Genomic DNA, 18,132 nt, shown 5'->3' on the forward strand with positions numbered 1-18,132 from the left:
GCTTGTGAATGTTAAGCCAAAGAGTTTGAATAATGAGCTCTCAGGAAGGGTGTTATTTGTCCAAGGCAATCAGTAGTTGAGAAGGTTTTTTGTAGTTATTAAAGGAAAGAAGCTTAGTCTCATTAAATGTTACCATCCATTTATGGCCCCATTCCACTATAAACAAGTTTATTTTCTAGGGTTTCTGCCATTGCCTTAGATATGTGTTCAATCGGTTTCCCCTTGTGTCTGTTATAAAGCATGATGTCATAAGCAAATATATCCATCTTGGACACAATTTTATCAGAGAGGTCGTTTATGAATATCAGAAGTAATAAAGGTCCAAGAATCGACCCCCGAAACACACCTGCATTAATATCATGTTGTTTAGACGTACAGCCATCAAGAAGAACCTGGATTTTTCTCTTGTCAAAGGAAGGATCTGTTTTGTTAACAAGAAATTGTAATGTCTAATTAATAATTTTACCAAGGAATTTAAAAATGAATCTGTTCTTGTGATTTTTCCTTTGTTTCTTTGGTGGAAATTAAACTTTTGATGACATTGATGTTGATTTGTGTTCTTATTGGATACATACAAAAATTCTATTCTGATTATGACCTGGAGTTTGAAAAATGTTATGTGTTGTATGACTTAAAATAAACATTACCTTGAAACAGCTGTAAACAGTTATAAAACTTTTATATAAAATCTTTATTTGGATCATGATTTGAAAATGATTTAAATTATCAAAAATACATATGTAAAAAGACAATATTTACCTTTGCAATGAATAGCAAGAGCACCGTCACATTTTTCACTAATTTCCAAAAACTTCCGAACAATGCTGTCAGTTGGTACACTGCCATCAACAAAGAATAGATCATAATGGTCAAAAGCAGCATCAGTAAAACGCTTAGCATCGTATATTTTCTTATTTAGGCGAACAACAGCAGTTACATTGTGTTCCCGAAAGTATGAGAAATAAGCTTCTGGTGAGTGAACTGGATAGCCTAGAAAAAAATAAAAGAAACAAAAGATTTCAATTGATAAACGCATTTATTATATTTACTTGAATATGTTCAAAGATACGCACCATAATGGGGTATTAGAGGGCTAACTAAAGAGTTTCAGATCTTGCAACATCATACTGATCAGAGGTGATCAGTCTTCTAGTGCACTTTCAGACACTAGACATTAGGACCCCATACAAATTCTCCTTGCTTGTTCCTGATTGGCGATTGCAAAAACTAATTTACATAAAATGGCAAACAATTGAGAGACAGCTACAGCTGCCATAAACATTCATGAACTCATCTTAAAAATTTGTTTAAATTTGTTTAAATTTATTTAAATTTGTTTAATTTTGTCAAGTAAAATATTGTTACAAAAGGAAATAAAATAAACTCGCCTTATATAAAAAAAATTTAATTTGTAAAATAAAGTCAAAAGGTATAGATTTTTGTGTAAAGGAATATTTATAATATAAATCTCAGCCGTCTGTGTGTGTTTGTATGTCCACTAAAAACTTTTGCCATCCGCATCTAACAAGCATGAAAGTGATATCGTTAGAAAGAGCGATCTCTCAGACACATAATATCAAAAAAAGCCATAAATTATTTCATGTAGAAATGTTGCTTTGTTTGAAGGGGGGGGGGGGGCTCGCTCGGTTCACAACTTCTTAAAACTTTTTATATCATCTATAAATTGTAATATCTCACAGTTAACTACGGAGCTCGCCTGTCTATTTAATTTTATTGACTTTCAAACGTTAATTATTCCACATTTCCCGATCGACACGCGTTACATTCGGTTTTTGGTATAAAAAGAGCGAAACTCGACTCTACTAATTACAGTGGTCTCTAGAGAGCTAAGTAACGTTTGGTCAATGTCGACTTTGTCATATCAGACAGTAGCTTTCATTTCGAGACCAGACACTCCCCCTAATAAACAGGGAGTTGGTTTTCCCCGAACTTAGTTAAAAACAAACAAACCGATTTATTGACCTCATTAAAAATTGTCCCGCACAAAATGCTAACTGCTGAATAGCTATCGCCGTCACATCAATCAAAAACGCGCACCTGTTTTCTTTTTTCACACTTTACTATTTTCCAACTGAGCGTCGTCAAAGCTTCGTTTTTTTTTTTCACGGGCACCTGTTTTTCTTCACATTTTACTATGCGCGTCAAGGCTTCGGGTTTTTTTCACACACACCTACAAACACCCGGGCAACGCCGGGTACCCCTCGCTAGTTAATTATAAAGTATAAAAAAACCCACTTGTATAAAAAGATAATCAAGAACTGTTAAAAAATATATCAAGTAAATATATATATATATATATATATATATATTGACATATAAATTTTCATATATCTTGTATAAAGTGTAGATCAATGTACAAATACAATAATAAAAAAAAATTGATGTTTCTGAATTTTTTAGATGAGGATTGGTTATTTGTATTATTATTCATCGGACTACTGTTCTCATCTTGAGTGTGATTTTCACAATGTTTCGGTCGATATAACCTCTGACCTTCTTCAGGTATATCTTGTCGAACTCGGGAATGTTTCTGTTAAATTCGGGAATTTGGACGGAATTTCGAGCGGAACCCTTTATTTACTTCACGAGGGTAATGTGCTCTTGTTCTGTCAGCCATGACTGGATAGAGGTCCTAAGCAATTTGCAAATGTATTGCGGACAAGGACCCGTGGCACAGTGGTTAGAGTACTGGGAAAAATCAATTGTAAAAGTGATATTCTTGTGAAGTTTGAAAGTTCAATCCTAAGTGTGGGCAACCAAAAAATACAATTGCGAATTACTTAGAACCCCTATCCATTTAGGGTTGACGGAACAAGAGCACGCTATCCTCGTGAAGTAAATAAAGGGTTCCGCTCGAAATTCCGTCCAAATTCCTGAGTTTGATAGAAACATTCCCGAGTTCGACAAGATACACCTGAAGAAGGTCGGAGGTTATATTGATCGAAATGTTGTGAAAATGAGACTCAAGATGAGAAGAGTAGTCCGATGAATAATAATACAAATAATAAAAAAAATTGTTGCATTGATTGATGTAGAAGAAAAATACATCAGTTTCTGAAAGCCATTGTATACGGTACAAATCATATGACCCAATGTTTTTGCAACCAAAATTGATGCTACCAGATCAGTCCGTCCAGAAGAGTGTCACAACTGAATTTTACCAATTACTTTATCTGTTATGCTATGAGTCATTGCAGACAATTCAGTTGTGACACTCTTCTAAAGGTTGCAGACGATACTAAGAATACAACTGTGAATTATTTAGAACTTATAGCTGGTCATGACTAACAGAACGAGTGCATACTATTTCATGTGGATTAAATAAAAGATTTCGTTGGAAATTCCGTGCAGATTCCTCAATTTAACAGAAAGATTTCCGAGTTTGACACCCAAAGAAGGTTGGAGGTTACATTGGCTGAAATGTTGTAAAAATAACACTCCAGATGAGAACAGTAGTCCGAATAATCCAAATAATATGAATTATCAATCCTGTTCTAAAAAATTTCACACAAGAAGTGGAACCACAAAGAGATTATGGCTACTTCTTTTTTATGTCTCAATAACAACACTTATATGACAAAAAACGAATTATTTCAAACTAGCTGACGTTGTACACTCGCTATGGCTCAGCAATTTAATTCCTAATCACTAGTTGAAATCAATGAAATGAAACTAATCAATAATAATAATAATAAAAATACTACTGCTATTGCTACTTAAAACTGAAGCTCTCTCTCTCTTTTTACAAACAAATCAGTTAAGCATTAAAACAATATTTATTAGGTAATATGGAGCATTCTTAGCAGAAACAACAGACAGCTTAAATACTAAATTCTGAATTATTGACCGGTATCAAGGTTTGAAAGAAACAGCAGCGGTCACTGCTACTCTGTCCACTACTTTTTTTCACCTTATTTGTTCCTCTCCTCCCACCTCCACTTCTTCGTACTGTGAATCAGGCCAGCCACATGTACATTTGCTTTTATTATAGAGATTTATGTGAAAAACAATTCCTTTTCAATCTTCCAACAAAAAAAATTTGGACATCAAATGATTTACAATTATTTTCTTCCAATACCATATGTTTTTCGACAAAATCTGCTATTTTAGTCCAACATCCCTAACATAAACCACTCACAAAACGACAGGCATTAACTTCTTCCTCCACATATTGTGAATGAACAATCCTAGGTCAATTTAACCTGCAGTACATTAATAGAGAAGCATCAAGAGAAAAGATGGATTAAATAATGAGGTTGACATTCCCGATATCATAAACAAGTTCACTCATGCAACATCTGGAAAGTGTTGCATATAAGATTTATATTACGTTTTTGAATTTTGGAGATGAGATTTAATTATTCATGTTATTTGGATTCTTCAGACTACAGTTTTCATCTTGAGTGTTATTTTTATAATGTTTCAGTCGATGGAACCTTCAATATTCTTCAGGTGTATTTTGTCAGACTTGGGAATCTTTGTCAAACTTGTAAATCTGCAAGGAATTTCGATCATAACACTTTATTTGATCCACAGGCGGAAGCATGCAAGGACCCATGACATAGTGGATAGAGTACTTGGTTAAATTTAGTTGTAAAAGTTACGCTTCTGGAGGTTGAAGGTTCAATCCTCAGTGCAGGCAACACTCAAAATACAATTGCGAATTACTTAAGACTTCTACCCTGTCATGGCTGACAGAACAAGAGCATGCTACTCGCATGATTTAAATAAAGAGTTCCATTTGAAAAATTCCATGCATAGTCCTGAGTCCAACAAGATGGACCTGAAGAAGGTTGTAGGTTACATCCACTGAAACGCTGTTAAAATAACACTCAAAATGAGAACAGCAGTTGGAAAAATCCAAATAATATAAAGTTTTATATTGTACTAAGGTTTTAGACAGACAGCATTCTTCACTGTGCGGAATATCATTTGGTATACCAGAGAGACATGTTCTTGGTTCTCCTTCCATTTGTTAATGACATAGATGCAACCTCAAAAAAATGCCACGGTGCCACTGGCTTCAAAAGCTAGTAGTCGATGTCCTTTTCTCCCCCTTGCAACCTCTTTCTCGCAAAAGAGACAGCATGAATCTATTTTTGCTCTATCATTATTTTTCATGGCAAGTACTCAACTGAGCTTGAAACTATGCCCCCCCCTGCAAAAAATTCACAACATCAGCTGTTAACAATTTCTTTTACTCTCTATCCGTGACTAAATTTAAATGCAAATTTAATCAGCAAAGTTTTGCCCGCCTGTGGAACTCTATACTATAGGGTTGCTTTTCTGCTGATTACAATCTGCTTATTTTCAAGTCCAATATAAACAAGTTTTTGTTGAACTATCCTATTAAATAATCAAATATTACCAAATTACCAACTATCAATCATTACGCTGTTGTCTCACTGATCACCTTACACTCATTAACGCTTCTCCTAGAGTAGACTTCAGGCCTTGATAAGTGGTGACTCCCATGTGAAAACAAACAACAACAAACAAAAAATCAAGCTCTACCTGGAGATAAAAATGGAAATAATAAATCTTTCCTGCAATCAGACCTGGGCACAATGCAGCAATGGATCAAAACTGGCAACAAAAACTAAATATATTCCATGCATTTTTGGAAGGAAACTCTAGTATTCACAAACTCTCTACACAACACTAATAGCAAGAATTTTTCTTAAGAATATGAGCTCTATCTTGCTCAAAATACTGACTGTCGGAAACCCGTTTACATGCAAATAAGTGAATACCCTCCATCAGACACCTGACATACTCTGAATGCCTTGTTTTTCTGGGCTTGGATTTGTTGAAGCTCTGAAATTTATCAACTAACTTAGTTGTAAGAGATTAATGTAGTTTGTATGTAAACACATACGTGCATGCATATTTGTATTAATGTGTTAATTAATCGTTATGATAATTGTCTCCCTTTAACCATTTGACAAAATCGTCTCTTAAATAGTTAGATTTAAAAATCAACCATTTTAATAAGATTGCAGATAATAAATTCAAAACCTAAACAAATGAGAATTAGCTATAAATGCAAGAAAAATAAATAAAATAAAATATAGTTTGGTTTCCATATAATGTTAGTTCATCAGGAGAGAATACGCACTGTTTCAGGGCCAAACTTTTAACAGTTTTTTATGCATACTAGGTCCCCTCACTGGTGCGAGGCTAATATTACCTGGAAATTGAGCTATAATACCCCACAATTAAAAACAGCCTACAAATACTTTATAAATGGAATAACTACAATAAGGTGACAAAACGATCCACATTTCTATTGCGAAAATCTGACTAACTGAAAATTGAAGGGATATACTTCACATTTGAAATGCTTGATAATTTGTCTGTTCTGTAGGTTTTATTCATATATATGAATTCAAAATCGAAAGGAACAAACATAATGTGTGACGATTCGTCTGTTCAGTAGGTTTTATTCAAACAACTGTTTTCAAATGTGAAATATATCCCTTCAGCTTTCGGTTTGTGTCAGATATTCAGGATAGAAATATGGATAGTTTTATCATCTTTCTATTATAGTTATTCCATTTGTAAATTAGTTGTAGACTGCTTTTAATCGTGGGGTATTATAGTTCTGTTTCCAAATAATATTAGCCTCACACCAGTGAGGTGGGGAACAGTACGCATAAAAAGCTGTCAATATATATATATATATATATATATATATATATATATATATATATATATATATATATATGCAAAAACTGTCAAAAACTAGCCAACGATAATTGTTATATGGACATTCCAATCCAGAAAGCTGCAATTTTTCTCCCTTTGTCAGAAACATCGCTCATGGAGTATGAGGATTAAAGGACAAAATAAGGAAAGCAAAAGTGACGAGGATGCCGAAAGTAAACCCAAGATCCACTTTCTACTCATCATACTCTTGTATGCCTGTGTATTTATGTTTCTCGTCTTTGTGTGACTTACACATAATTACTTTCTGCTATTTACTGTGAATCGCTTATTTATTGCAAAAAAAAAAAAATTTAAAAAAATGCAATAACAAAGTACTAAAAATAACTTTTTAAAAATTCCTGTTTTTGAAAAACAATTTGATTACAAAATTAAATTCATCACAATGCATTTTGTTGTAAACAAGTCAGTCATTTCAATTATTTCTTATTAACTGAAAAATAAAAGAGTGAATTGCTTTTTGGTACTTCAAAATTTAAAAAGAAATTTGGAAGCATTTAAACTATTAAAAAGGAAATTATTTCAGGCTTTAAAATCGTCATGAAAAGATTGAAAAAGATGGATAAAATACTTTAGGGGACATCTCACAAGTATTTGTGTGACACTGAACGTGAAGACGACCCTGTTGCAATCTGCTAGGATGTAGTTCCAAAGTAATGTGCTCCAGAAAAGAGAAGGTCATAAAAAGAAACTCTGAAAATTCTGCCTGACACTAGGCATAGACATGAAAGTAGAAAAGATTTTTTTTAGTTGTTGTGGTAATAAAATGAGTTCCTGCTGTGAATGTCATAGGAGGAAATAAAAATAGACTAGAAAGTCTATTCTTATTTCCATAGAAGCTGCTCGTCTGAGCTCCAGTCTCTTTGGCTAGTTATGTCCGAATTCCAATTGGCTTTAGGTATATAGAGATAGAAAGGGAAGTTTTTCCAGTACTGGCAGGAAGATGAGATACATACTACAAACCAAGTACACAAAAAAAAAAATAATAAATAAATAAAAAAGAAATTTTTCAGGTCAGACAACAAAACAAAAAATAAACCTACTCAATAAATTTAACATTTATTGGGTGGGTTTATACCAGTATTTTGTTTAATTTTTGATTTTTTGAGCAATTATCGAGACTCTTCAGATGACTGTCTCATGTCGGCCATTTTTTTTTTATTTAACTTCATTCAGCACGATTGGTGTCAAATTAAATAAATGTTTTGAAATAATTTAAAACACAAATAACTGATCAAGGTAGGTAGAAAAGTAACTTATCTTGCCTTTGGTAACATTTCTTTATTATATATTTGTTTTTTGACCACTTTTGAGTGCAAAATATCTTCTACCCACCCCGAAAATTTGTTTTTATTTGGGTTATTTATTAATCAATCAAACTGATGACTTCGAGTAAAATTTTGATGAAAAGTGCCATCTAAAAATAATACAGTTAATCTGAACAATTTTTATTAATTATTTTATGTTAGTCATAGACATCCTGGCAACTCATCATCAACTCATGTCAGATGAAGAACAGACAAATAATCCCCATCAATACAAATGAAAAAGATTACGAAAGTCTATTTGAGGCAGAGACGAATTAAAGAAAATGTCATAATTTGATCAACTATGGAGCATAGAAAGATTAACGTGATTCGATCATTTTCTTTTTTTCTCTTTCTTTTTTTTTCATTCACGTGAAAAAAATGTTTTAGTTTCATATTATTTGGATTCTTCAGACTATTGTCCTCATCTTAAGTGTTATTTTCATAATGTTTCAGTCAATGTAACCTCCAATATTCTTCAGAGGCGTATATCTTGTCAAACTCTGGAATCTTTCTGCCAAACTCGAGAATCTGCACAAATTTTTTAACAGAACCCTTTATTTAATCCATGGGAGTAGCATTCTCTCAATCCATCAGTCATGACTGGGTAGAAGTTCTTAGTAATTCACAATTGTATTTTGAGTGTCGCCCACACTGAAGATTAAATCTATAACTTCCAGAAGAGTGTAACTTACAAGTGAATTTCACCAAGTATTTTATCCATTATGCCACAAGTCCTTGCAGAGGTTGAAGGTTCAATCCTCAGTGTGGGTGACACTCAAAACACAATTACGATTTACTTACTCACATAACTCAAGTCAGTTTAAGGGAAATAACTCTGTGAAAAAAAATCAGACATTACATGATAACATTAAAAAATGAATGTATGTCTTGATCACATTAAATGATATAAATGGCTATTTGACCTCCAAATAATGAATCTTTTATTTTTGTAATTTTAGATGTTATAAATCCGGGGTTACACGGATTAAATGAAAAATAGCAACTTTGTGGTCATTTCTTGTGTATATTTCAAGTTTTACTAAGACATTTTCATTTAATATAATAAAAGATCATTTGACTGTTGAAACTTGATGTCCTAATAAGAGCAAACTGTTTTTGCTGGTTCCAGCATGTTGAAAGAAGCAAGGAGTATATCAGCACTTGCATAAACTAAGACTGAACAAAAAAAAAAAAGAAAAAAAAAAAGAAAGTTGAGCACCCTAACATAAAAAGAAACAATCAGGCAAAATTGTAAACTGTGGCAAATGAACAGTCAATCCTCGTGATCATGATCACTGGAGACTTAATTTAAGGACAACCACACAGCATTGAACCTCTTTTTTTTTTCTTTTTTTACTTGGGAGTCACCACTTATCAAGGCCCGAAGGCCACTCAAGGATATGGGTTAATAAATGTAAGGTAGTAGTGTAGTAATCATTAATGGTATAAATTGGGTCTTGTCAAAGGGAACATAGAAAATAGATAGCGAGTGAGTGAATCATTACAAAAAGTATTTTTAAAATAAAAGTTTGAAGAATTTAAATAAGCATTTACATAATTGATTAAAAAAAAATATATTAAATAACAGTAAATATTTCCCCTAAAAACAGCATGCAATCAAAGAAAACATTTTATTTATGCTCATTATTTTATAAAATGTTACCAGTAAAAGACATTCAAGTAGAATTTATAAAGAATCTTTAAATCAATCTTGACACTTAAAATCTGCTGTGCTCCAAGTTGTTAATACCTTCAAACATTTAGATATGCTGTAAACGTATGTTCACTATACAAATGATTTGTTTGTAGGCATATACATTGCATATAGTTTTTTGATAGATTTTATCTAACCCATAGATGTAAGTCTGACAGTTCTTATCATTCTGGGTGATGACAATGAAAGAGTGACTCAAGCTCCTAAAATTCACTAAATTAGAACCGTACCACAAGATGCCTCCCCCTCCCCCCAAAAATTGTGAAATATCCAGAATGGTTGGAGGCAGAGAGCGAGTGTGTATGAAAAAGAGAGAGAGAGAGAGAGAAAGAGAGAGAGAGAGAGAGAGAGAGAGAGAGAGAGAGAAGAGAAGAGAAAACATTCAGTGTCCTAATTTGGAGAGTATCGAGTGACCTCTAATTTACATATGTTTTGACCCAAAGTGGTTAAAAAAATCGTTTGCAGACTATTTCTTTGCAAAATATACACTCACACAATGGATTAATCAACAAACAATTCATATGCAAAACATATAGAATTAATAAATATTTGAAGATATGAAGAACTTAAACCACCAAACATTTTTTATCTAAATTAGACATAGAAGTTTGGTAGTTTTTACCATTCTGAGTCAGAATGGGTGTGGGGATATAATGGTGACAAAGGAGTGACTTCCAAATTCCTAAAAAAGCCACTAAATTGGAACAACCCAACAGGATGCAATTTGTGAAATACTCAGGATGGTTGGAGGTGGAGAGAGAGAGAGAAAGAGAGAGAGAGAGAAAGAGAGAGAAAGAGAGAGAGAGAGAGAGAGAGATCAATCGCGTTGGGACATAGGTTCTTGGCTAGGTATGTTTTTCTGGGTCCCCAAAATCCACAGAGATTAGACTATTCCTGCAATGATCCGGTCCCTTTGTGGTGGGAGTTAAGTTCTGTGCAGTTCTAGGAGGTCCACTCACCTAGGCTTTGCCTTCTCTCTTTGAGAAGGGGTTAATTTATTGCTAATTGTCTGAGGCGCCCTCACTGGGGAATGCTGACGGAGCTTCCCAGGCACTATTTGCAGGTCAGAGTGCCCCCTCCTCAGGGGCACTGTCTCCTCAATCCAACTTTCCGGCCCTAATGTCTAAGTCCTTGCAGTGGGAGAGAATTAAACAAGTATAAATTAAGCAGAGAAAATAAATAAAATAGTACAAAAAAGGTTGAGAAATAAAATTTTTTTGTTATGGTGGTGAGAGTTTGAGCCATCCTTTGTTACTATTATTCCCAGATATATTCTGATCTAGAGTGGTAGTATCTGTCAATATTCCATGGATTAAATAAAATATATTATTTTACAGACTATTTGTTTTCAAAATATACACCTACGAAATGAATTAATCAACAAAACAGATTCATTAAAAAAAATAAAAATATGCAGCATGAATATTTAAAAACATCAAAAACGTAAAAATAAAACTTTTACCAAAATTACTAGATTTAGAAGTAAATCACCTGAAAAGAATTGATATCTTGTCAAACAAAACCACACAAAATTTAAGATCTCTAAATTGAAAACAGTTTTAGTATTATTTGTAAAATGATAGATTTTTGCTATAAAAGAAGAGCAAAATGAACCATGAACTTATAAGTTTTAAATTTAACTTGATGGCATGTTTTGTATAAATATATAAATAAAGTGCACATTCTTGATATTTAAAATAGTGCAGATCACAGATTCCTTGAAACTTTTTTAATGTTTTGATGTATTTTATGGAAACGACCAAATTATTTAAGACCCAACAATGTATTTTAACCAGCAAAACAAAAACAAAATGAGAAAAAGGTTACAAAATAATAAACATAAGATTATTTAAATTTTATTATATATATATATATATATATATATATATATATATATTAGTGATGGGACGATTCTAATAATTTACGCTGATTCCGATACAATTAATGATTCTATTCTAAATTAACGATTCCGATGCTTTCAAAACCTCTAAATATTTAAAGTTTGGAGTGGAATTTTATATTTTTTGAGATAGAAACAGTGAATTTCAGACTTGCCAATAGTTACAATTTGAATTAAAATTTTCCAAAGATGTTTCAGTTTTGAATATTTCATAAATTTAAGGTCAATAATAGCAAATTATGAGAGCTTGTCAATTTCAAAGCCTGAAATGGGAGAATTATTTAGTAGTTTGGAATTCAAATAAAAAAAGACAAAGCATTTTTGGTAAGAAGAATTTTCAAATATTTCAATAATGAAAAAAAAAAAAAAAAATATATATATATATATATATATATATACACACATACACACACACACATTTACATAAACACATTTTTTTTCTTTGGATAAAGCTGAAAATTGTGTGAAAAGTGCTTTTAGCATGATTTCAAATATTCAAATGCAAAAATAAAGCAGGAGGAAGACTAGAAAATAAAGGAAAACTATTTTTGCGTTATTGTTATCTTTCAGTAATCAAAACCTTTTGCTGCTGTTGTTCTCAACTAGCATTTATAATAAATCAAATGAGTATTTTCATTTCTAATCAGGTTTGTACATGAGAAGGAGTGGGAGGAGGAAAGGGAGGAGGAGGTATAGACTAAATGAACCAATAGCATTAAAATCATGTTTGGTTTTTTGATCAGCATCCAAAAATGTAAAAGAAATAGTCATTACGTATTTCACAGCCAAATAACAATAGAAGAGCCCAAAAGATAAACGCCATTAAATATGAAAAAAAAAAAAAAAACGTTTTTAATATTAAAGCTTTTCATTAAATCTTGTTTTTTTTTTGTTTTTGTTTTTTTTTAATTGAACATAATTTTGGGACATTTCTTACTTTTTAAAAAAATAAATTTGTGTTCGAATCAACCATGCTCTTATATTTTAAGATTACTTACAAGTTAGCAGCTTGGATGTGAATGTGCGTGTGACAAACGGTTGCAAGTGAAATCATCTTAGGTTCACACATTCATACACAACTGCTAATAGGTGATCTCTAAAATTTGTGAATCATCAAGCCCCTTAGAAAACTGTAAAAGGGCCCAGATAAAAGAGATACCAAAAAAGAATGAACTAACTACTAGTGTCTGTAGGTACAAAAATAATTCTCAGTATTTAATTTTAAAATATTATTGTTATCGTGTATGAGTTTATAAATTATAGATTTATGTTATAGTGTATGAGTTTATAGATTTCAAATGGTATTTAAATCAGGTCTTAGAAGTAACAAGTTCTGAAAAGCAGGGGAGGGGGGCGCACATTTCGAAAACGTTCTTGTTAAAACAACCAACATAAAGCAAAGAAAAACAAAATGATAGTCTTCAGCAGTTGCCTATACTGGTAAGTATAAAGGCCATTCTCTTCAGAGAAAACAAAAAATATAAAACATCCAAATATCAAATAATGAAATAAAAATTATCAGCACTTTCATATTTATTTATAGACATTAACATTTTGCTAATTTTAATGCAAATTTTTCTTTTAAATCTATATATCTAGAAAAGTGAAATTGTGTGTGTGTGTGCACACATTACCCTACCAAACTACTCTGTTAATTTTTAGTCTACAGACTCGAGACTTGACATAAGGGGTATTGAGATTTGGGAAAATCTTTAATTGGTTTTCGGCCAGAAATTTGGCTGTTAAGGGGTCAGAGTTAAACGATTTGACCTTTGAAAACTCTACCAAACTCCTCTGCCAATTTCGGGTCTAAACACTTGAAATTTTAGATGTAGGTTACTTGGACATGGATCAAACTTTTTAATTTGATTTGAGTCCAAAACAATAAATGTTAAGAGGTCAAAGTTAAAAAAAAATTGACCTCTGCAGTCTCTAACAAATTACTCAGCCAATATTTGGTCTAAACATTTGTAATTTTACATTTTAGACATAAGGCAAGCTTTTGAACTAAATTTTGGCCGAAAATGTGGCTGCCAAGGGGTCAAAGTTCAAAAGAGTTGATCTTTGTGACCTCTAGCAAACTATTCAGCCAGTTTTGGGTCTAAACATTTGAAATTTTACATAAAGGGTATTCAGACATGATGCAAGCTTTTTAATCAGTTTTTTGGCAAAAATCTGGCTGTCAAGAGGTCAAAGTTGAAAGAGTTGACCTTTGCGGACTATACCAAACTCCTCTGCCAATTTTGGGTCTAAACACTTGAAATTTTAGATGTAGGTTACCTGGACCGGAGTCAAACTTTTTAAAATTATATATATATATATATATATATATGCACATAAGGCCTGAGCAAAGCCGGGTTGAACTGCTAGTATGATCATAAAGAAAAGAAAAGAAAAGAATCAAATTTGCCTTTATTTGTGAGTGCATGGAGGAGGGGTGTATACTCCTGCCATCATAATCAAGCAGAATACACCCTTATTTGCGTTTCTAAATTCTTCTTACTTGCAAAATATCTGACCACAAAATAAAACAAAACTCTTAAAAAACTATTTGTTATATAAAAGTCAAAACAATCATTGAATTAAAAAAAAAAAATAACAATAACAAAGTATAGTTAGTTAACTAATTTGCAGAAAAGTAATTTATTAACTTTACTACTAGTAAAGTATGGAAAACGTTGTTCTACAGTTCCACTGAAAACTTCAGGGGTAGATAACTATCAGGTACTATTTCAATACAGGAGTGAGTATATAACTCTTTTTACCTGTACATTGCTGAGATCACATGTAAATTAGTAGGATGTAAAATAGATAGGGTGCTACTATTGTATAAACTTGAATTAATTTAAAACAAGGTGTTTTGACCTCACTGTTAGTGCAAGAAATGAGCCCAACTTTTGCATTTAGAAGAATGTGTAATTTGTCTAAAAAATTGTGAAATAGTCCGTCCTTGCATGGGAATACTAGTAAAAAGAAAAATGTATTGCATTCTATTCAAAACCTGATAAACTTAAAAGGTTAATGTATTTTGCTTGAAGCATTGTTTAGTGTGTATATAAACGAAATTTATAGAAGCCAATACAATGCAGAGGTGTAAAAAATAGACACAAACTAAAGCAAATTAAGACATATAATGATGGAATAAGCTATGCAGATTCACTTTTTCTTGCATTGTATTCATACTTGTGTCGATATGGTCAGATGGAAGTTCCATATTGTATGATATTTTGGGAAAATTTTTATTCCTCAGATACGTGTTTGATTTGTTCAGATGTGCATATGCCTTATTCTACCGTTTTATGTCTAATTTGCATCTGTTTGCATCTAACTATTACACCTCTGATAAATTTGTTTGAAGCTTTAGCAAACTTTGCAGGAGAAAAGGCAAGGAAAATGAAAGAAAAAAAATGTGCAAAATGAAAAATTTAATAGCCACAGTGCATAAATCATAAAACTAGCAAGAACACGTGCTCTCTAGATGCAATCTTTTTTTATTAGATAATAAAATCTGATTAAAAGCAAAATACAGAGTTTTTAGCCTTTAATTTTTTTCTTTGCTACAAACTTTTGCATATATAGAAATGATTTTTTTTTTTTTTTTTTTTTAACAAATTTTAGTGGTTTTTCAAGATATTTTCTTGTATTACAAATTTTGGAAAAAATCTCAATCAAAACAAATTTGTGTTTTAACTTGAAATTTTTTTATTTCAATCTCAACATTCGATTATGTATCACAGAGCTTCTTTGCAAGAGTTTTCTCATCTGTGGAACACATTATGACTGCTTCCCTAATGACTACAACTTAGTCATCTTCAAATCCAATGCCAACAAATTTTTGTCATGACCTATCTCATAAGAAATCAAATGCAGTTCATACCATTAATCAATGTCAGTAAATGCATAGTGCTCCTCATCTTTTGCCTAGCATTTAGTCCTATCTTATTAATTCTCACCCTCAAATAGCTGTTGGCCTTGATGTTGACTCCATTAGTAAAACAATGTTTAAAACAGTATAGCAGTGGTAGTGATTACAGTCAACAACAATAGTAGCAGCAACAGCTCATGGTTTACAATTTGAAATCTATGTTTGGTTTATAAGCTCGGTGTTGATTGGTGCAAGCAATCAACTTCCTTTCTGGTTTGGCCAATCAAAGGCCATCTCTCAGGTGAGCTGAGTGTGTGATAGAAGTCTATAAAAAGGATTCACGTATGGCGTTCTACTTCTTTTCTGGCTAGGAAACCAAAGCAAGTTGAGAGCACTTCTTCCAACCCCAATCTTCTCTCTTTGGGATGCAACTAAAACTCCTTTGAGCCATCTGGTTCTGGGGTTCGACAAGAAACATTATGGACTCAACATGGCTAGTACAGTCACACACATGTGGACTTACCATCAAACACAAACAAACATGCACACACATAAATACATGGCTTTGACTTCAACACTAGTGTACGGTACGCATTCTTAATAAATGAACACTTCCTTGTCTTACAAATAAGACATCCATTCTTTCTTTTTTTTTTTCCAAAATGAACACTTCTCTCGTCCCTAATAACGAACATATATTTAAGACCATTTGGAATAGATATAAAGAACTTGAAGCATAAAAACTTTTTTCCAAAATTACTGGATTCAGCATCAAATAACCTGAAAAGGGTTGATAAGCCATAAAACAGCCAAACCAAACAAATTCAGTTGCAATTTTTTGCAAGTCAAGTTGGTCTCTCATTAAAAAAAAGAATTTGAACACAAATGCTAAATATTTATTTAGGAAGTAAATAATATTGCAAAATAGAGCTATTTGTTATATTAAAATTAAAACACTCATTAAATTTAAAACAAAAAAAACAATAACAAATAATAGTTAATTATTAAAATATCCTTTTTCAAACCTAATATGCAAATTAGTTAACTTCGAGAGTAATATTGCAGTACATAAAACAAATGCTGCACCTATTATGCAAACTTGAATTAACTTGAAATAGAAAATATGTTGAGAGCCTGTTTTTGCTCTCATTATTTTTATGGCAGATGCTTGTCTGAGCTTCAATCTATGGTTCCTCCTTACCAGATTTTTATTAAAAAAAAAGAAAAATACTCGTCTAGCTACAACCACTATCAACAATTTCCTTCACTTTTTCTCTGTGCCTAAATCTAAACACAGATTCCATGACAAAACTTCTTTCCTAGAACTGCTTTCCTGTGGAATTCTGTTCAGCTAGCCTGATTACAATATGATCATCTTCAAGTCCAATGTAAACAAGGTCTTGTTGAGCCGCTCTTTTAAATAATCAAATTATAACCAATTTTCACCACTAATGATTACTATGCTGGTGTCCTGGTGACCACCATACATTCATTAACTCTTATCCTTGAGTGGCCTTCGGGCCTTGATAAGTGGTGACTCACTTGTAAAAAAAGAGGGACGTTTTGACTTTATTGTTAGTGTGAGAAATAAGCCCAACTTTTACATTTATTCATTTAAACAATAAAAATGGCTGCTGTTTTTTAACACAATGTTCTATTTAGATAATATTCAGAATTTTGGTTAAGCTAAAAAAAACAAACATTAATAAAATTATATTTCAATAGAAACAATGATATTCTTAAATATCTTTAAAAGTGGCATGAAGAATTAATAACAAACACACATACGCACACACACACCCTTAGAGGGAAAAGCTAACAAAATATGTATGATATGAAAAGAAACTGGAATCTTAGGAAGATCTCTATCATTTCAGTAATTACAGGAGCAACGAACTCATGAAAAAGAATTTCAAAAACTATCTGGTAAATATACTCGGTGAACCAAGTGCAAGAAAGATTCAAACAATTGCAGCCAGAATTTTTAAAAATCTCTCGATTGGAATATCTGAATTAGTGAGTGAATGTTGGGTATTCATTAGGATACCCCATCCCCAGGTTGAATAAACTGTTAAGAAAATAATAATAATAAAAAAAGATTTAGTTTATTAATTATCCCTGACAATCTAGACAGATTTGAAAGTACTCAAGTTAAAAGCGACTGTGGCTGCTAGATCATCCGAATCTTGCTTGAAACAAGAAAATTAGTAAGAAAATTAAAAAAGGATCAAAACTAAAATATGAAGACAAGAATTGTTTATATTATTTAATAAAAGATACCCAAAGGAAACAATGCACCCTAATACATGAAACAGTTTGTCATGGTAAACAGCTGATGATCCCTACAATAATATTAAGACTAAATTTTTTGAAGCAAAATAATACAGTGATCACAAAAGATTAATTGACTTACAAGCAAAGAAATTTTCCAAGAAAGGACTTGAGACTAAAAGTTTGTTTTTATTTGTTATTTTTCATACAGTTTTAGAGGTTGAAAACTTCCAAGACTATATACGTCCCATCACACAAAAGTTAGTGAGTAAAAACACTGTTAAACGACTGTATCTAGACGAAGTGAGAATGCAAATAGCAAGTC

General features: G+C 32.1%; 1 protein-coding gene across 7 annotated transcripts in view; it reads right to left on the reverse strand.

Annotated features, from left to right (window-relative positions):
* The window catches only part of LOC145259789 (dual specificity protein phosphatase CDC14A-like), a 331,110-nt gene that overhangs the window by 83,584 nt on the left and 229,394 nt on the right, over positions 1-18,132 (reverse strand). For all 7 annotated transcript variants that reach the window (XM_080117609.1, XM_080117601.1, XM_080117594.1 and 4 more), the window contains exon 9: positions 760-990. In XM_080117609.1, the coding sequence (XP_079973735.1) occupies positions 760-990 (231 nt within the window). The remainder of the gene's footprint in view (positions 1-759; positions 991-18,132) is intronic.

The sequence above is a fragment of the Euprymna scolopes genome, chromosome 3 (assembly GCF_053919585.1).
Source record: "Euprymna scolopes isolate OS-2025 chromosome 3, ASM5391958v1, whole genome shotgun sequence".
NCBI lineage: Eukaryota > Metazoa > Mollusca > Cephalopoda > Sepiida > Sepiolidae > Euprymna > Euprymna scolopes.